General features: G+C 26.3%; 1 protein-coding gene across 1 annotated transcript in view; it reads left to right on the top strand.

The window, feature by feature from the left end:
• Positions 1-16,219, top strand: part of LOC105367591 (uncharacterized) — a 91,988-nt gene extending 75,769 nt beyond the window's left edge. Inside the window, exons 2-6 of the mRNA XM_011506359.1 lie at positions 5,711-6,093; positions 9,073-9,405; positions 10,565-10,923; positions 12,211-12,550; positions 15,881-16,219. Of these exons, the coding sequence (XP_011504661.1) occupies positions 5,848-6,093; positions 9,073-9,405; positions 10,565-10,923; positions 12,211-12,550; positions 15,881-16,171 (1,569 nt within the window). The 5' untranslated portion in view covers positions 5,711-5,847 and the 3' untranslated portion in view covers positions 16,172-16,219. The remainder of the gene's footprint in view (positions 1-5,710; positions 6,094-9,072; positions 9,406-10,564; positions 10,924-12,210; positions 12,551-15,880) is intronic.
• Positions 16,220-23,432: the final 7,213 nt, after the last annotated feature.

Genomic DNA, 23,432 nt, shown 5'->3' with positions numbered 1-23,432 from the left:
AGCATCTATTTGGCAATTGATTCTAAAAAAGTCCAAAATCAAATGTGCATAAATATTATGTATTTGCATTATATAGCTGAATATTAAAATATTATCACAAGCAAAACGCAAAGTAACACTCTTATATGTGAAGACTAAAAAAACAATTGTCGACAATCATTATTTTTATCATTTAGCATCAATATATAGCATGAAAATTTCCCTAATGACTGACGTGACAATACAAAAGTTAAAAATCTACAATAGTAATATTTATTCAATCACTATAACTATTTAACACTATACTATGTTTTATACCTTAACTATACCGCAAATAGATCGGTTTATATCAGTAAGAAATGCCGAAATCGGCCAAAAAAGAATATTAAAATCAGTTCAAACTCTCCAAATTGATTCCTTTCTCCTCTCAATGACCAATCTCTGAGAGTTTTAAAATTGAATAAACATTAAATATTTGACGACTGTTAAAAAATTATTATCGAGTTATGATTCTTTAAACGTTTTAAATCTCACAAAAATACTATGGTTAACTATATATAATAGTAATAATGAATTAATGTAAATTACATTACTAAATACATCGTGATAATAATATTTTACGTAAAAATTATAGCATTAGACTAATATAATATAATGTATTATTACTATTCTTAAATATATATATATGAACTTATCTGTTACACTTGCAATGTCGGACATCAAAACAGAAGTTGATTTACTACTTCTACTATCCGCACTATAATTCAAATACAAAACTTACCGGATGATATATGCAGCACCCATCATAACATCCACTAATACTGTTTAATTTATTATAAGCCTTTAATACTTTTTAATGCGCATGTTCGATCATTCGCGCGTGTTTTATGACTACGAATTGATGACGCCAACCTTCCAAGCTGTTTTTTTTTTGTGCAAATCATTCAACACTTTAAAAAAGTAAGTGTCAATCAGTGAGTCGTTTAGAAGTTTGAATGAGACCTAAATAAGTCAAGATCTAATAAAAAAAATATTTCTACATTTTCAGATACACCTGTTAGACGAACGAACTCCAAATAAAAATTATTATTCCCTATCCTATTACTTACTTTCCTTCGTCTTTTCCATCCCATTAATCTTATGCTTTTATTTTGAGTTTCATATTCTCAATATGATTACATATAATAAGATGCGAAAGTATATAAGTTATACTTATATTACGTTTCAGCTATACAATAATTATTTTCATTTGCAAATAAAAGCAATTGTAAATAAATAACTCTGTAAATAGAATTTCATATCATATTTCTGAGAAAAATTTTGTTTTTTACATATTAAATTACTTTTCTCCGTTTGCTGAACTTTTGTAAAATATTCAATAAAAATTATAATGTATAAATTCATTATTTAATTTACTTTTTAAAAAGCCTCTATATACTCTATAATAATAAGCCTCTATTATATATATATATATATATATATATAAAGGACATAAAAGATAAATATTTTATCCAACAAAATGATTACATTATTTTAATTATAAATATGAAACGAAACTACGTATTAACAAAATAATATACGTATAATATTGAAATTTATTGTAATATTTATATAAGCATATGAATGGAAATAATTGTCTTTAATAAAATTATACATCTATTTTTTAAATATATTATGTCGATAGAAATAGACATAATGTATGTTTTAAAATATTTTTAAAAAGTTGAAACTGAACTGATATTATAAGGAATCTTATTTAAAAATAAATAAGTTTCTTTATGTAGTTGACAATGGAAAACGAGACCTGCTTATGCAACTAAATTGTCAAATTGTAAATTTGAAAGATTAAACAAACTTTAATAAATATGTACGTTTAATTATAGAGATTAAATTCAGAAATGTAATGTTTAGTATTAATTTTAATAATTCAGTTTTCATTAGAGATTCGTTAGAAATCACAATTTTTGTTTTGACAAAAAACAAAATAATAATTTTAGTAACTATTTGTTGTGAAATATTATTTCAAAATAGTTTGGTCGAACTTTGTCAATTTTTTTATATATCATATTTTTGTGTAAGAAGTAATTCAAATTTAATAAGAAAAATTGAAATTGATAAAAATTATTAAAATGAGTCCGCGTTCTAATATAATTCACAACTACTTATAGATTGAATAAAACAAATAAAATCATAAATTTAAAAAAAAAAGAATTAAAAAGTACATCAGCATTTATTTTCTATTATTCTATGTACTTTGACTACGTAAAATAAAAAAGATACGCATTTAATAACAGTAATATTCCATAATGAAATGTTTCGTAAAAAAGTATAAGAAGACTCAAAAATAATAAGTAGAAGATTTGTACAAAGAAATGTATGACAATAAAATATCAGAATGAAAGACTTTGAAGAGCTTAGTAATAATAGTTTTGATGTTATAACTGTTATATAATTAACATATAATTTTTGTAATAGATATTTTGAAATACAATTATATTATTATATTATTATATTTTATTATAAATTACTTCCAAATAAACTATTCCAAACTATTATTTGTAAATCGTCTTTAATCGATAAAAATAAATATTCTTAAACACTTATATACTTTTTAAAAGAAATTCAGAAATACAGTGACAAAACATTTGTATAGACAAAACTTAAGTACATGCAAATTAATAAGAAAATCTTTGCAATACTACGACATTTAGCTGAATCAAAATTTCCACTTATTTAAATGATAGTTTACTTTTTATCATTAATAACCACTTAAATATATTTAAGAAAATGTATTTGAATTATACTAGTGAACATTTAATAGAAAAACAATAAATGAAAAAATGATAAGTTAAAGAGATGAAAAGAAACTTGCTTAATTTACAAAGGAATGAAATTCAGTGAAATTAAATGATAAGGATAAACGATGACATAAAGATAAAAGAAAACGTAGTCACTCCGAGTTAAAGTATATAAAACTGACATGTAACGTTTCTAGTAAAAGAGCAAAGCTTCACTATATGCAACAGTAATACTAGACGCATGTTTTTTATATAATAAAAGCAATTTCCATTTTCTATGTATAAAATGTAAGCGTTGAAAATAGAGGGCGGGGGAGGGAGTGAGAAAGAGAGGGAGTATGATATTGGCGTTGGCATCCGCATTTCAGATCAGAGAAAACGTTAAAATGAAACAGCGAATATTCATCACCTTTCATAAGTAAGGTAATGTCGATATTTCTTCATTACAAGCTTTAATCGCATTAAATTCAAAATTTAATGTTTTAAAATATATTTAAGTCAGAAAACATAACATGTAATTGTAAGTTAAAAAAAGTGATACCGAGTAACTGCAAAACATCTTAATTGTTAGAAAAAATTGTCTATATATATATATATATATATATATATATATATATATATATATAAGTAATCCCATAACTCTATAAACTTTTAAAGAGAAGAAGAAAAGTACGTAACTAATCGAAATGTAATATAAGTTTTTAAAAAATTATTATTTGAAATACTTTTGAATGTTCTTTTTATAACTGTTTTCAAATCTACATTTGGAATTAAAAAATTTAAGAAAAACATTGTGAAGTCGAAAAATAAAATGCCCTTTTTTGTTATTCTAATTTTAAAATTAGTATCATTATAAATATATTATATATCGTAATGTATTATCAAGTAAAGTAAACTAACGATTATATATACCCTAACTGTCAGCTTATATATCAAACAAGTATTATAGATCTATAAGATTTACAAGCTTCTTTGTTTGACTTCGTAAGATAAATCAATGATTTTTTTTTAACGCCAATCGTTGAATTTATCATCTACTTAATCCTTGTTAAATAATATCACCATTGATATATTGATAAAAAATTAATATAAATATGCATTAACACGAATATGCAAACATTCAATAAATATACATCTACAATTAAAAAGAAAATAAGAACTATTTTTACTGTAATAATTATAAATTGACTTTAACTCTATTACGTTTTTCTTTATTGGGATATATATTTTTAAAAAATAGCTGATGCTATTAATCTATAGAATTCAATAATTTGAAATTAGTTTACTGAAATTTTTGTTCAATTATAAACGAAATTTCAATAAGATTTGTAATAAATGCTTTCCTAAAATAAATTAATATTTTTTTATTTTTTGTATTTTGTGCGTTTAGCGAATTACCAAAAAATTCATATAATCCAAAAAGGTTTTAATTTATTTTAAAAGACAAAGAGTGTATTATTTAGTTGTTTCTATGAAATTTTTCATGTTTGTAATTTATTTGAAATTTTAAAGGAAATTAAAAGACTGTATTTGCTAAATATGAATTTTCAAATTCATCAATGCATTGGTGAAGTAGGTAAATCTAAATTGGTATCTTATAAAATATTCTGAAACTAAAGCAACAGAACTAATCTATTTATGCTACAGAGATACAATCTAAATATAAAATGAGAATTTACTTTTCTATGTCATAATCTCAAATAATACAACATAATTACTTTGATATTAAGTAGAAAGAGTGCACAGTAGGAGGAGACAGTAGAAAGAGTTGCAATTATTTACTTTATTACACTTTATTACTCATAATATTTATGTTTCTCCGCATGTATATTCTATACATGAACTGTGTAATTTTAATCTTAAATTCAAACTAATTTTCACCATACTTTAAATATATTTCATTACTATTGCTAAAGTATATTTTAAATATAATTCAATAATCTTTTATCGGAACGTCTACTATACAATATTTTAAAAATCAAGAACAAATTTTAATTTGAAGGATGATCTTTTCAAGAGTATTTAATATAAAAATTACAAACTCTGCATAAGGCTATTAAAATCTTGAAATGGATTTTTAGTCGGAAATTCAATTTAGATCTCATCAGACTAAAGTTTATTTTGCTAAATGAGAGTACTCGTTTTTTTATTGTACATTTATTTTATCGTTAATGTTAGAAAGTTTTAAGATTGTGATAGTTACAGTAAAGTTTGTAGTGATTATAAAATACAACACTGACATCGAAATGATTGATCATAGATTTTTTTGTCACTAACAATGAATTGCACAATACATTTTTTATATATAGATTTTGAAAAGAAATTTATAATGAAATATATATATATAACTGCATAGAGCTTCGAAGCTTGAGCAAAAATAATATTAATTATTATTTATAAAGGATTCTGTCATTAATTAAAAATAATATATGTTTTATCAGCGTTCAATGTTGAACTATAAAAACCATACTTTATATTAAGTTTTACGATATTTCGTTCAATCTTTATTATATACGATAAACTCCGATACTTTCACCCTTTACGCTTGATTTTTAACAAATGCCCAGAACTACTTAGAAATTGTATGTTTATTTATAAACAACAAGTTTATTAAAAAATAGATATATTATGTTTAAAATAGCCCCCCCCCCCAATTGGCATTTAGTAAATTAATAATGTATGTAGACGAAAATTAAGAAAATCCTAATTACTTAACCACTTCTACTTACTATCGAATGATAAATTATTAGTTACCTATCACTATAAAAAGAAAATTGAAATAAAAATCTCAATTAATACGATAGTTTAAAATTTTATTGCTAATGTTATCGGTACCCTTGCCGATATAAAGCTGTCGGCTGATAAAATTCAACAATACCCAAAAACTCGACTACGCCAGATTTGCATTTAAAAATAACAATTTGATGTTTCAGCAGTCAAGAACGAGGAAAAAAATTCTAACGCGATAGCTGGTTGACCCAGCCGAGCGGACGAAATAAAGAACGAGCGCGTTAGTGGTAGCACGTGCACGAGGAAGAGAGAGAGAGAGAGAGAGAGAGCGAACACAAGGATGAGGCGGCAATCTTTTTCATCGAGCCTCTCGTCGGGGAGCGGCGGTGCCGGGGAACCGCTGATCGTCGTCGAGGAGAGTACCTTGGGCGAAGAGGAAGCGGAGAGACGCAGAAACGAGTCACCGCCACGTTGCCTTGATCCCGACTCACCCTCCCTCAATCCCTATTTGCTGTCGCCTTGGCGAGAGGCGCGTAAACACTCGCTACCTACGCCTCAGTGCACCACTGGCATAACCGCTTCTCAGGTGAGTTACATCACCACTTCCGGGTTTATTTGCGACCTGTAAATCATTAGTGGCCAGTTGATCGCGCGACGTGGTGAAACGCATTGCAGTTACGACGACGCATCGGAGCGTCCGCCTTTATAAAGCTTAATTTCTACTTATTTCCCAATGTTCATCATGTCTTCGATACTATTTTTCAATAATACGAAAGGCGACTTATGTAATAAGTCTCATAGTGGCTGACATTTTGAAGGTGCACTAGGTAAATGTGAGATACAATTTGATCGTCATTTGATCGAAAAAAGAACTAGTGTTAATGGACTTATCAGCCATCATGAGGGGCACTCGAATTAATCGACGATCGATTAGTTAATTTTACTTGATAAATAATATTGAGTGTTATTGTTTTCTAGTAATAGCAAAACAACGATAAGAAAGAATTATGCAATGTGACTCGAGAAACTAATTTGTAAGTATTTTTGACGAAAACATATAAAATTTTTTCGTTTCAATTGCGTTTAAGTATTTTTTTTTATGGTAAGAAAACTATGGGATATTTTAAATTTTTAACAATTAAAAAATAATTTCAAGTAAATTTTCACTCCAATTTTCTCAAATGGAATTAATAAATTACATTATATTTTTTTTAACCAAATAAAATTAATATACAATAAAAGATATACTAATACTAATTACACTAATATACTAAATTTCTAATATACTAAATACTAATATACAATTTGAAGAAACAAATTAAAAATTTAAATTTAAAAACAGATTAATAATGTGAAAAAATTAAACATCGAATACTAAAATGAGATGCATAATTCTTTCGACTAAATTAATTTTAATAAACATCGGGATCAATGTAAAGAAAAATATAATTAAACATATTACATCTATCATCATATTACATATATATTATACGAATGATTATAGTGATTTTTAAATTTTCCTTTTTATACACCTGATAATTATAATTTCGAGCATTATTGTTGCAACGTTCATTGCAATGTGCAATAACAATTTCAAATAATGTATCACTGACAAAAACAAAACTTGATATAATTATACTTCTCAAATGTGTTGACAATGATAGTGAAACACGAAATTTGTTTAAAATGTCATGTAAATAAATTTATACGTCAATCATAAAAATGACAAAAGAAATTGAAATAAATTCAATTTTCAAATTATGTAGTTAAAAAATGCATTCTGAGCGAAAAAATATGAAAATACTTAATGAACAACCGTTTATACTAATTTGGACGATTAGATTTGAAAAAACAAAATTTTAATGAAATTCAACGATCAAAATTTTCATGCATATAATAATGCATCACATTTTAAAATAATTAAAACTGAAATGAAAGTAAAAATTAAAACTAATTTAAAGTAATAAAAACTAATAATTTTCTAACTACAATTGTGTATGCTTCGGTAAATTTTACCTTCCTTATACTTTTGTTTATTTACCATTTAACGTAAATTATTTATAATTTATATGAAATAGTGTTTATAATAATATTATATAGTGTTCGAGTTAATGTTACTTTATTAATTAAAATTCGTCGATTGAAATTTTTATGAAACATTTAGGCATATTAGAACGTTAATTAAAATCTTTCTTATTAATATAAGATTTATAATTATAATTCTTTTATAATTTTTATAATTATTGTAAAATGTTGTTGTTGAAGCTCGATTGAAAGTTTCATACAATAATTAGATAAAATGTTTTATCACATTTTATAAAAAAAAAAAAAAAAAAAAAAAAAAAAAAAAAATCGACTCATACAAAATCACTTATATATTCTAGTCAAATTTTGTCAATCCATTCGCTCGAAACATCCCCTACTTTATAACAAATTGAATTTAATACATTTATTTTAAAATATAAAGTAGCGGCCAGCGATTAGCTGTTTTATTTAATACAAGTCAGTATACTGATATTACTTATTAGGAATTTTATTAGTCAGTAAAATATAAAATTAACATAGATAATATGCATCGATGAGCAATGTTATCTAAATACTACATAAAATTTATACGTGAATTTAAATTGGCACGCAAAGAAATTGCCTTTAATTGACAAACCTCGTAGTAATTCTTTGATAAAAGAGAATTTTAGCTTTATAGAAAAGTATTTCATTTAAAATTTAAAATTCAATAATCCGACACTGAGGATAATTTTATCGAAAGAGTTTGATCGTTTTCAATTTTGCCTTGAGCGCCGAGAAACATTAAAATACTCTAGTAATGTAACAAGTATGAAATAGTATAAAACTTAGCAATTACCTCGATATATTACATTATCTTGGCGAGCCAAATGAGTCTCATGACAATTTATCATGCCACATTTCCTAAATAAGTGCAGTTTTGCTGAAAATTAATTCGATTCATTTGTATTAATAAATTTTAATAGCATTTTTCATTTATTAAGCTCACACCAGTGCCACTGTTTATACGTAAGTAGTTTATACGCAGTTTTTTATACGTAAGATTGAGCGGAAATACAGACTCGATAATAATTTAGAAAAAGAACAACTCAGAATCATCGTTCTAATCCCATGGAACTAATTGAATAAGCATGATCAATAGGAAAATACATAGCTCGCGTAGAGATCGATACGCGTTTCATAAAAACAAAAAACAAAAAAAAAACAAAACAAAAAAAAAAACAAAAAAAAAAACAAAACAAAAAAAAATACTAGAACCGAAGTGGCTTAATAATAGAGAAATCGACTCGAAAGTTATAGTCACGAATTAGTCAAGGAAGTAATTAAAACTTCCGCCGAGGAAACACCAAAATGAACTTTGTCGTGCCGAGCTCGCGCGAGTGCTGCAAACGTATCTTAGCATCCCGCAAGAAACGAATCAGAAGATTAATTGCGCGCCTAATACGCAAAAGGGCGCCGGCAGGCGCTCACCAGTCGCCTCGAAAGTAAAATAAAACGATAAATCCCTCCAGCCACCCCTCTGTTTCGTCATCACCCGCAGGTACGTCGGCTGAGCGAGCGAGGGGGCGAGGGCTCGGGGCCATCACCAAGGGAAGCCGCCTTCCTGGCGACGCTCTCACAGTCGACGCCACCACAGCCAGGCGGCCGACGACACTCTGTCGTTACCATATCCCGGGTGCCAGCGACTCTCTTCGGGCGCAATCGCCGCGAGTCAATCGCCGCCTTCCCCATGGGCGGAGCCACGAGGATATTGGCGAGTAGGCGCGACTCCGCAGCCGGTTTACCGTCCGGACCGCCGAGCAACAGCGGCAGCACCCACAACTTGCAGCTGGATATTATGGACGACATCGCCGAGATAAAGGCGGCTAGGAAGGTGAGAGTCGGATATTATAATCGTCCGGTTGGCTCACGAGCGCGTGACTGCTTTCGCTGATCTTCCACTCGACCTCCAATCGAGATTGGACGGTTCGGTTGAAATTGTAATTTGTCGTGGGGCTGCTGGTGCTTGCAGCTCAATATGTCAATCAATTCTCATATTAAGACGTCGTTGAGACAGAACGGAATGTTTCTTTTTTCCTTTACTAAAAGTGCGACGGGAGAGTAATGTTTATTGGATTCTAATATTCTTTCAATCGTTTTTAATTGTAATTGTTTGCCGTACGTAATAATGATGAGCCAACAATAAGGCTCAAGGAAATATTTAAATTTGTGATCGAGCATTGAGAAGATATTGTGGACATTAATATAATTGGCCTAAATTTAATGCAAATATTGGTAAACTGGCGATTATGATGAACACCTGAAATATTGAAAAAAAAATTAGGAATTTATGTATTCGATGACAAGTAAAATACTTGCGAGAAAATTACGGCGTTGACGAGCCATTGAAATCTCATTGAGAAGATGAAAGAACATTTTTAAAAACCAAAACATACCCTTCTATTTTAATTAATAAATTAGTGTTTATGATAAATGAAGAATTTTTAATTGCTGGATATTTATGTAATTTAAATTTGAAAAAGCTGCTTTAATCGTAGGTATTGGTGTATTGCGCAACAAAGGAAAGCGCTAGGAACTTATTTTTAATTTGTTAACAATTCGTGGACGTTTGACCTTTGTTCGCATAAATATTCATAATAATGTATTACGTGCATGTGAACACAAAGGTGAAATTGAATTTCTGCTACAAAATTATCACAGCCAAAGCACTCGAACATTCGAGATTACTTTCGGTGGTGGATTTTATAGTTTTATAAAATGATTTAATTACAATAACCCAACTATACAGCTGAACGCTAATTTAAATAAATGGGATTTCCAATGCAAAGTCGAAAACGTTAATTCTAAGTAGTCAGTTCCAATAAAAGTTTCTGCGAAACATGAACGTCTGTGTCATAGGCAGTACTATGATTCTTTTTGTTTGTTTGTTTTTTCCTTTTATTTAACACTGAAATAAAGCACGAAACGGAAGCTCCCCGATACAAACAAAAACTTACCGAGATATAATAACGATCCAATGTGCCTCCACATAGGTGCGGCTAAAAATGTGGAAGACACCATCCCGAGAGCGCGTGTGCGAGGTGCAGCCCCTCGAAGGCAACAGCTCCGGGTGCACGCAGAGATATACACAGTACCAACCTCGGCGATACTCGGATTTCGCCCTGACGACGATCCCAGCGGTGCCGACACGGAGACGCGCCTCGGAGATGCCACCCCGGGTACCGCCCCCTGTACCGCCGAGAACAGGCATCGTGTGCACCAATACCGACCTTATATCGATTCTTAGTTCGCTCACCTCGTCCGCCACGGAGATCGACAGATGCGGCACCGAGGACGATGACAGCAAGTCCTCGACATCTGCTACAAAGACGATCGAGCAAAAGAGAAACAGGTGAATGTTTCCGGCCTAATTCGAGAATCTTCTTTACTTGCAATAAGTCTGCGAAAAAATTGTTCTCATTTAAAATTAACAAAATATTATACTTCTAATAAATAAAGGTATGATAAATAATATAAGCGTAATATACGATTTACAATTTGTGTCGTTCGATATAATATAATCGGCTATATGTTATAATACTATTACATATTAATTATTCTTATAATCACCGTATCGAAAATATTGATCAAATTAGTGTATTCATCTGTTTGTAAGTAGAGAAAAAGCATTTGAGTAAAAATTTGGATAATTTATAAATATTTATCTACGATAATAACCATAATTTATTCGATAAACCATAAACTTGTATTTTATTATAAAGCAACAAAGAATTACAATTAAAAAAAAAAATATATATATATATATATATATGTAGTATTTACTAGTTAATTAAGAAAAGAGAATCTTTTGTTTTTTAATTAAATGTTTTTAATTAAACACTTCAACAAAGAGGAAGAAGAAGCAATGCTGAATATTTTTGAGAGTGAAAACAAAATCAAGTACTCTTTCACACCACCAATTAACTTTCAATAATAATTTTGTTATGACTGTTAATTTGCCAAATAATGATAAGACTAATGGAATAATTAAATGTAAAATGACATTGTAAAACTTAATAAATAATTATATTGAAAACATTTGAATACGTGTGTTAGCTTAAAATCTATATTCGTGCATCGATAGCTATAAATATATTATTTTGTAACTTATAAGTGAAATTAAGTTAAATTAAATTATTTTTAAGTTTATTTTTCTTAAAGTACTATACTATAAGAAAAATTTAAAGCCAATAAAATATAAAAGACAACAAAAATCGTTACTCGTAACAAATACATTAATAGAATGTATAAATATATTAAATATAAATTAAATTCATTAAATTAACAAATTATAGAAATTAATTATTTCAAGCTAAAAACCTCATTGGTATATGCTCTCCCGGTATGCTTGTTTTGAATAAAATCTATTAATATAAAATAGATTATTGTTTATTAATGGTTTTAAAATTTATATCAAACATTATATTATAATGTTCAATATTTATGAGGCGTGTGTATGTAATACTCAAAGTAAAAAATTTATCAGCGAAAATGAATAGCACGCGGTGATGCAGGACCGAAGCCGAAAGAGATATTCGATTCGATTCTTATTGCAATAATTGAGAGAGAGAGATAGTGATTCAAGTTGGACGAAAGCTCCATATCCGAATAAATGGCTTGTTTTATCATTTGAGCGCAGACTGAAAAGCAATCGGTCCAACAGCTTTGACGTCTCAATACTGAACGAGTGCAACGAGGGCAAACAGTCGGGTGCCACAGGGACGTCCAAGGGCTCGGGCGACGCCAATCCCTCGACAATGTCGCCGTCGTCGTGGTTCGTTAAGCGCCACCAGCCAATGGCCAAAAAACAAAGGAGCACGGACGCGGCCCCTGCGGCCCTCAGCTTAAATTTCGAGAAGTCGAGAGTAGTGAAGTTGATCAAGGACAATCTCGCGAAGACCTCGCCGACGAAGGACGAGGCCGAGCTGCGGCACAAGGTCGTTTGGGATGGATCCAGCGGCACCAAAGTCGATGCACAGGTTTCGTTTAGTTGCACTATTAATAGATATTTACGTGGTCATGGTAAATAACATCACGATGTGTTAAAATACTTTGAACATGGCATATTCCAATCCTCTCTGCTTTACATAGGAACACGCGTGTGATTGATTAAAATTTTAATAGGTCATTGTTGTGCGGAAAAATCGAAAGAAACGAGTTTTGTCGTGCAGCTATTACGGACTTTATTTTTGTTTTGTTTTGTTTTGTTTTTTGTTTTTTGTTTTTTGGTTAATATAAAAGCCATAAATAACGGCATTTTAATTAATTTTGTATGCTGATATTATTAATTAATTTATTTCATAGTTAATACTCTTGAAAATTTCTTTATATCAGTTCCACAAACTTTTCACAAACTTTTTAACAACATTTTAATATATTGACAATCGCGACAATTATATTTTTTATTTTTTCAAATAATTCAAAAAAGTGCGATTATGATAAAACATTATGAATTGTGAAATAGTTATCCAATTTTATCTAATAGACTTTATAACAAAGAGACATTAAACTAATATCAAAATTTTTTTAATTCGATTAAAGTTTATTGTTGGCAAAATTAATTTACGTGATTAACAAATCTTTAACGCCTTTTGATAATTTTCACTAAATCTATACTATTTACGTTTTTCGAGCAATACTTTTTAGAAATTATTCTACTCTTAAGTAAATTATTATGTATATTAAATGTTTTTCTTTTACTTTTCCATTAAAAACATTCTATTTTGTTTTTAATATTTTTATATAAAAATTCATTTTTGACATGATTAATTTGTTTTATTATAATACTTTTTAGAAATTATTCTACTCTTAAGTAAATTATTATGTATATTAAATGTTTTTCTTTTACTTTTCCATTAAAAACATTCTATTTTGTTTTTAATATTTTTATATAAAAATTCATTTTTGACATGATTAATTTGTTTTATTATCTGTAATTATATTGCTACACACACACGCACACACACACACACATCTATATATATATATATATATATATATATATATATTATTTTAATATACACGGTATATTATTTTTTATACGTTTCCTTATTAAAGTGCAGAACAAATTTTATATTTAATGATTTCAAATTGAATTTTGAATTTTTATTACTTTAATATATATATAGGAAATTTTATTATTCAAGTGCACATATATTTGATCTATTCTATATATGTTCAAAATTCAGATTCAATAATGACGTTTGTAATATATGATCACATTATAATTCACTGTGGACTCGATTTTTAATGACTCTTAATGACTCGTTCCTTATTATATAATTTCTTATCAAATACAAGTGCGATTAAATAAAAATAATCTAATTCGAACTAAATTTTCCAACTAGAAATTCTATAATTCTTTTAATGCTAATATAACTTTTTGGATTAAAAAAAATTAATATACCATACTTTATTAAAAAATTATTAAATTAAAAATCTTTCACGTCATAGGATTTAAAATCTGTACTTATAATCAACCTATAAGGTACTCAGAATTAGTAATTAATCTTAATCTACTAATACCATATAAAAAAATAACTTTTTACTACCAACTATGCCATGACATAGATATATCACTGTACACTCTACAATAGATTTAGCTTCATATGATATTATCATGAAAGTGATTAGATCGATTTTATCTCAATAGTGAATCTCAATAGGATATTTGAACAGGGACATGAGATTAGTTATACAAGTAATCAGTCGTGAATCAGCCATCAGCTTTGAAGCGTAATTACTAAATAGAATCTAACATTGCTGACTATTCGCTTTACTTAAGCAATCCCCAAATCAATTTAAACATAGAAGTTTAGGAAAATTGCTCGATGCATCAACACTATGTGTTATCCATTTCCTTGTTTATACACTACGAGTGCTTATATATTTTAACCTTTTATTGCTGTCGCTGAATTTGTAAAATATTATGTAAACATGAATGACAAGACTCTTGAACCTGTACTTCAATACCTTCAATATTTTCTCTATTAATGGAAACGGGATTTTCTGATTCAAGATAGTTTTCACTTTACATAATATTCACTTTGGTACTTATTGTGTACATATAATTTTAGAAAACTACAATTATACATATCTCTGATAAAATACAAATTAATAAAAAAAAAAAAAATAATAATAAAAAAATTTATTATAACTCTATTAAGTCTTTGTAATTTTAGAAAATATTAAGCAATTTATTTTTGAAAATCCTGCGAGCTTTTACAGAAAAAGTTAAAACATACATTAACAATTTTATTCATTTACAGAGTTTAAAATAACTAATTTCTTATGTAAATAATTCGATAATTGTACTGAACGTATATAAAGGATGTATATTAAAATTTATTCCATTACTAGTTGTTTATACAATTTTCTCGATGCTATTTGAGAAACGTAGATAGAATTATTTTCTGTCTATAATAATGATTTTTATAAGACTAGGCTAAGGAAGTATAATATGTTAAAAAACATGGCCAGTAGTAGGTTTACGGCAATAAGATTCTTATAGTTAATTCGCAAACTACAATAGCAAAAACTATCATATATTATAGAATTTTTCTATAATAAATATTTTAATACTGCTATATTTCCGAATGAAATTTATAATTTTTCTAATAATAATAATGTATGGATATCATAAGAAAATCCAAATATTGCTTATAATTTTAATATTATGTACATTTTACAATTACATTAATATTAATATTGCAAATTTAATTTAATTGTATATATATATATATATTACCTTACTTTAAACTTATTATTATTATTATTATTATTATTATTAATTACGTAATAGTACTATTCATTAATTACTTAAAAGTTGTTAGCACTCGATCAACGATGCATTCATTTGTATACCATATTATGGTTGCCAGTTATAGATTTAATTAATTTTTTTTTATTTCCTATGTTCTATGTAATATACATATACTTATTTTTATTAAAATATAATAATTTTAATTCCTCCAGAAATTATTTCAAACATTGATCATATACACTGTGAGTTTTTGTATATCTATTACTCTTTTTCACATATACTAATTACGAAAGTTAAACATTGTAAATTATTCGAATCAGCGCAATCATGTGAATTATCGTTTAATGGAATAGGCAGAAATTACTAAAGTATAAAATAAACTTGTAAAACTTACTGTTCGAATTGTTTATTAATTTTTTTTTTCATTCAAATTATACTTGCATCGTTGATTGTATAGAAAAAAAATTAATACAAAGAGGTTAAATTAGTAAGATAAGAGCCAAAAATTGTGAATAAATTAATAAAATTTGTTTTTTTATACTTTCAGATTTTAGGCAATGCTATCGAGGAATTTTTAAGAAGTAGTGGAGTCAGTAATGAGATAAGCGAAACCTTGGACAATACAAATACCTTGAGAAAGTCACCGGGAAAACCAACAAAAGGTGGTCCAGCGAGTGGTTCTACCAGTAAAGTCACAACCTGGTTTACCAACGATAATTTGTCTGACACGAGCAACATCACCGGAGGAGCAACAACGTCTGGTAACAAGGAAGATGAACAAAGTGATTCATGCGAACCATCGATCTGCTCATCCTTAAAAGATCTTTTCGTCAAGTGAACATTATACAAATGGACAACAGCACGAAGAATGGAGATAAAATGTTTATTTATAAGCACATTGCTCTTCCTCTATCTCTCTCTCTTTAACTTCTTTCTCACTCTTCACTCTCTCTCTCTCTCTCTCTCTCTCTCTCTCCTCCCCTTTCTTTCATTTCAAACGCGAATATACGTGCTTTTATTCTATTTTATTAGATTATGATATATATATATAGAAATACAGAGTTCGTTAATGGTCAATAGAATTCACAAGAGATCTACACATTCTTGTTTGCCTTTCATACTTTCTGACAAATTAACGTTTAATAATTAAGTTTTATACGGAATAATATTGAGACAAAAGAAATATTGAATCTCATAAATAATCTATACATCAAAGAAAATAAAAATAGTTCAAGTTTGTGGAAATTAATTGTGAAACTAATAATGCAATTGATTCATATTCTTTTAAATATTAAATAATTACTTGAAAATTTAAATGCATAATTAGAAATGTTTTATAATAATATATATTTGTACAATGTATTAATATTTATTAGTTTTCTAAAACACGAAATTATAGTTAATAATAAATTTATCAATATATAAAAAAGGCAAATATAAAAGCACATATTATATAAATATAAATATGTTGCGGGTAATTATAAAAAATTAGTAACGGATATTCATGCAAATTTCACTTAGTAGTTAACAAACAGTATGTATTATTTTATTTTTATTAATTTATGCCTTTATTTGTCATTAAATTATCATGTAATTGTCATACAGAGTAAAAATTTAGTACGAAAAAGAATTAAAAGTTATAGTGATATTAATAAAAAGAAATATTATCTTAAAAAGTTATGATTACAAAATAAATAGTACTATATGGATCCCATAACCAAGAATATTAAAAAACTGAATAATTCACAATTTGAACAATATTTTACAATTATCTAAAATCTTAAACACATTTTTTATAAAATTAACCTACTAACATAAATCAGCAATTATAAGAATTATGATTACTACTATTACTATTACTATTACTACTGCTACTACACTACTCTGCCAATAATACTACTACTACTACACTACCCCTATTACATGTACTGGTACAACTACTGCAAAAACAACAACAAAACTACTACACGACACCACTACTATTACTACCACTACTACTACTGCTACTATTATTACAACCATACTATCCTTATTATTATTATTATTATTATTATTATTATTTATTATTATTTATTAGTACTGTTTGTGTTATTATTATCACTATTATTATTATTATTATTGTTGTTGTTACTATTGTTATTATAATTATTATTATTCTACAAACAATAAATTCAATTCGGTCACACATATTTAATACCCCTACAAGGTGTCTTTTTTTTGATAGTTTGCGTTATATTCATGTTTTATATTAAGTATATTACAAAAGCTCATATCCGAATATTCATATAATATATATTAAATTATAATATTTGATATAGTATATTATATTAATGCAATATCTAATATCAATATAACATATAATATAATCAATGCATTCCGAATATATATATATATATATATATATATATATATATAAATATTAAGTGAATAAGAATTTATATGTTAACTAAAGAAGTATTATTGCAAGATTCATAATATTTCAAAACATGAAACAGTAAACTAGATGACCGAACATAAATGCTTAAAATGCGTGTATAAAAAAAAATTAATTATGCATAATTAACGTCAATAATTATTAAATAGCTTAGCTAAAAGCAAAATAATAAATAAATATAAGATTACTTTATAAATACACATATACAAAAAATCTATTTAAAAATAAATAATAAGTATAAATTTCCTTTGGTATAACGATTTTTTGTTAATTTATGATATGACCACATTTCGATTTTCAAATCTTATAAAAATACTGCTATTATTCAAAAGAAAGTAGATTAAACAGGAAAAATTTAAAAAGAAACATTTAAAAAGCTCTTAAATATAAATCTAATATTAATTATTTATGACAATGTAATGTACCGAAAATGTTTAAATTATTGAAAATTAGATTTTTAATTTTTTGTTCAATTTATTAGTAAAAAAATTTTTTTGTGTACCAGAATTGTTAGAAAATTATTTTCGAAAAAATACAAAATATTTTATACATCTTCTCAAAGTACAAAAAGTCAATTATTTATTTTTAAAAAAATTGTTAATTATTTTAAAAGATTTAAACATTGTGATCATAAAGTTAAAACATTAACAAAACACACATTAAAAATATTTTATATTATTAAAAAAAAAAACATTCTCTCTTGCAATTAAACATATATTTTTTAATATTCAAACTAAATCACATTCCAATTTTCATTGATTTTTCAATACTATTTAAATAAAAATATTCACTTCCAGAGAAATTTTGTATAATTGATATTTAAATTTCTTAAAATCAATCATACAAATATACTTATATTTTTCAATAACAATTACTCAGACATTTGTCACAGCAATTGAAACAATTCACATTTATTTTAAAAATTTGCATATTATTTGCTTGAATGTATTTTAAGAGAATAAGGGAAAAAATTTTTCGTTAAAATTCTGTTCTTTTATTGAAATATTATAATTGCTTGTACGATTGTAATAAAATAGTAAAAATTCTTACATTTGAGTGAAAGAATATAACAGAATATTGACATTATAACACTACACAATAAATTCTCGTATTATTTTAAAAAATAACTAATTTATATACAATTTAAATTAGTGAAAAATGTGAATCGCGAGAAACCTATCAATGCTATCTACGAAATTCTACAGTAATAATAAATTATTTTCTGTAGCGTAAATCTGATAATTTAAAAACAACAAATTATAGAAGTTGAGCACGGAAATAAAATACGTACAAAAATGATAATACGTCTGAAAAGTAGGAAAGATCAATGAACAAATAGAGAAAAAATAATGAAACGTTGATTTATAAGCCTTCGCTGGACGAAGGAGAATTTCAAATCAAATACTCGATGAAAATAATATGTAAACAAATGTATAATATAAATATAATCAACTTTATTGATGTTGCAAGTAATTCTAATGTTTTTGAGGAATTTGCACCCATTCTCTAAACTCGCGATATTTGAATATGTAACAATGAATATAACTAGTAATAAAACTTCTTGCGCGCGTTATAGCATCCTGCAACTCCATTATGTAACGTATTATTCATTAGCAATAATTTAATTGTGCAACTTATGCAAACGGCGATCCCAATTTATTCAAAAATATGTAAAGCATTGTTATATAATATAAAATGTAGAGAATGCACTTGCCAATGAACCTAATAATTGATATTCCTTTCAATTCTACGTTTATCAATAATAATTATAATAACTGATTCCACTCGCTTTAAATTATATATTTTAATATCACGAACATTATTAATTATAAAAACAATACTGTCAAACAATGGATATGGAATTCCATTTTAAGAAGGTTGATCATTTTACATCTACTATTTAGTACGTAAAGTCATAAAATAAATTATTTTTTATAAAATTTTAAACCAAAAAAAAAATTGCAAATCATCTCTATGAATGTTTAGACAATCGCTAGTAAAAAATTAAAACACAAATGATACTATCGTTTCAAAAACATAATTTTATGTTTGGATATATACTAAAAATCTCTTTCGACCTCAAATGCACAAAAATCTTAAAACTTACTTCTCTATTTCCGTATAGATATATAAATATACGTATTTATTTTAATCTAATGAAAGAGTTGCTATTATCAATTATATTTAGACAATAACTTATTTTATTGAAATGTACTATTACTATATATGCATGGTCTAAGCATCAATAACACAATTATTAGATTTTACCTCTCGAATAAGGTCTGTATAAGGTCTCATAAAATAAATAATTTATTTCTGGTAGTTTTTAGTTAAATTTAATTGTCGACGCCATAAACAATTGAAATTTTATCAAAAAATTATTTAAAAATGCGAATCGATTATGAAAAGGCCAAGTAATATTTTATGTTATAACGTTATGGAAAATCAATAAAAATAATTTATATTAAAACTATATTTATTGAAATTATATATTCAGGAAATGTATTTTTGTATTAAAAAATGAAACTATTATTATTCAAGCAATGAAAACCGATAAAAATTAAAATAGTCTTAACATCTTATGCTTATTGATTTATATAAAATTAGAAAAATTATGAGAAACTTGTTAATATTATTTATTATACGTACGTACACGCACACATATTATTTATCAAGTAATTAAAAATAAACAATAGCTTTAATCAAGTGAAAAGTAATTTATACAAATTATCGATTGTACAAATTAATCAATAGGCAGTAACAATTTATATCTATTAAACGATTCATTTACAAGACAATAGAGTAAAACTTTTTTATCGATATGTAACGTGCGTTTGGGGTACAAACAATTTTAGATAAACATGCAAGAGCATTGAAAGAGAGAGAGAGAGAGAGAGAGAGAGAGAGAGACAAAGATGTATGACCGAACACAATGAGATCGTTACGATGCAAAACTGTAAATAAATTTGACACTGAATCGCTTTGAATGTTCCTGGCGGCTCTCACCGTCTGATAAAGGGATAATCGTCGCGCATAGTTGCAATTTACGTATCACTGTAGCACGATCATCAATAACAAGTTGTGATACACGTATTATACATTATATTTTTACGAATACGTACCACCCACCCGTTTCCACTATTATTTTCTTTCTGCTTGAAAAATGTCAAAAATAACATAAAACATGTTATCGGCGCTTTTATAATTGAATAATTGTTTAAAATTATTCCAACTTAAATTTACTTGTATATGATATTGTCATAGAATAAAATTGCGTAATTTTCCGATTAATACTATATAAATTGTACCTTCATAAAATGTTGAATTAATATATATATATATATATATATATATATATATATATATATATATGTATATATATATATATATATATATATCATAACTCGTAACTTTGAAACAAAAATGAAAATTTATCAAAACTGTATAAAGCAAATAGTACAATTATATATTCATTACTTAGTTCCATTCAGTTCTTATAAAATAAAAACAAAAAACGATTAGGTGAAAACATCAAATCAGCAATATAATTATCAAATGGGTATTTAGGTAATAATAGTTGTAAAGATTTTGATTTACGTATCCTCGTTACCAAGATTTTTTATTACAAAATTATAGTAGAATTTTTCTCTATTAATTATTGCTGATTTACTTTATTGAAAATCCATTTATGAAAATATACAAACTTTATTGATAAAGGAAGGTTTAATTGTAAATTTTAAAATAAAATAATGTCAACCAAAGATATGCACGACAGTAAAAGACAACGTACATACTTACAAATCGTAGAAATATCGATGTTATTTACTAGATTCGACTCATCTGTATTGACATTAAAATACAGAAAATACCAAATGTTGCCCAAAATAAATTTTGAATGTTGAAAAAAGAAGGACTTTTATTTGAAAACCATTAATTTTCTTTTACAAAACAATATATATATCTACAAGATAACAAAAACGTATAGAATAAATTTCTTTAATATAATGTTCATTACAAAATTATCAAACAATCTTTTATTATGCACATTTAATACTTATAATTAGATATTTATTATAATTATATTCAATACTACTAGGTATTGTTGAATACTTATTGACTTTCTTATTTTTAACAGTTCGATTAAAATGTTTAAAATATATATATACAAACTGATGCAAAATTATTTTAGAGCTAACAAAACAAGGAGAATAATCTGCAATTTTTAATAAATTTGAAAGAATTCGAGCGAAATTATTGTTTTTGACCTCATTTACGTAATTATAAAGATTTTGTATAAAATCTTGATAGAATAATTTCGAAATTCTATAAGAGAACTAAAAATAAAAAAATTAATAAGTCAGATTATATTTTTGAAAACATCTTTATTTCGCAGAAATCAATACTATTATTAATTGCTAAAACTAAACTCTTCGTGATATTACGATATTCTTTTTTGCTTATACATACCGCAAATAAATAAAAATATGCACTAATACAAATTAGAAGAAAAAAAATTAAAATAATATATTGGTCATTTCATGCAATCGTTAACATTTTTCCTTATTTATTAATAAAAGCTTTATTTGAATGCTTCAAGATACGCGTTTCCGTAAACATTTTGCATCCATGCATATTTTTTATATTTTCGAAATAAAAACAAAGGAAAACTCAATAATTATCCGCCAATGCACTGAATAATTGAATTTGACTATTTACACTTTTCACTATTACCAGAAACACATGAAAAGAATATAATTTAACTGTAAATTTCATTGAATTGAAAGAGAAGGTCAATGAAGAAATGGACACAGCATCATGAGATGTAAGCATAGTCGATGATAAATTTCGTTGGAAATTGTATTCGTACCTATTTGCTGCCATTCTCATAAACCTGTCTTCTTCTTAATCACTATCTTGTATTTCTCCACAGTTTCCTATAATAATTTTCTTTTGTATAACACCACTCGGCAGAACCAACTTCTCTATCTATAATTAATAAAAATATAAATATTTGTTAATCTGCAAATGATTATCTTGTAATAGGTTGATGTTTGTCTTATTAAATAATACATGTCAATGAGACATTAATACTTAATTTTTAAATCTAATTTATAGTATATTCTATGTATACTATATCTTTAATATATGTTTTCTATATTCCATTTTAAAAATAACAATATGAAAAATAAAATTAGTCCGTAATCTCAATTCCTGAACAACAATTATATAGATTGAAATAATTAATTATTTGCCGAAAATCAAACTATTTAATTAAGCTATGCTTCGATTTAAATATACAGTTTACGATTTTACTAATTATATTATCATATTCCACCGGACAAAAATAATTTCCAATTAATTAAAGTTATATACATATATTACTAAATTAGTTACACTTGGAATTTCATGTGATTTCATGGAATTTCACGTGATAAAAATTAATTTTCGCATTTATTTTCTAAAGTTTAAATTTCTAAAGTAATTAAAGAATTATATCGAAATTATGATTAATTTATTATACTGAGTCAGTGAGATCTTAAAATTAGGCTGAAACTACAAAATAAATTAATAAACAGAATAGCTGCATGTGATCATCTTATATTCACAAAAAAAAAAAAAAAAAGGCATTACCAGCTATGAAAAATTACTTAATTGCAGACTAAGT

Source organism: Ceratosolen solmsi, unplaced genomic scaffold, assembly GCF_000503995.2.
Source record: "Ceratosolen solmsi marchali unplaced genomic scaffold, CerSol_1.0 scaffold7, whole genome shotgun sequence".
Classification (NCBI taxonomy): Eukaryota; Metazoa; Arthropoda; class Insecta; order Hymenoptera; family Agaonidae; genus Ceratosolen; species Ceratosolen solmsi.
This window is presented reverse-complemented; position numbering and strand designations above follow the sequence as displayed.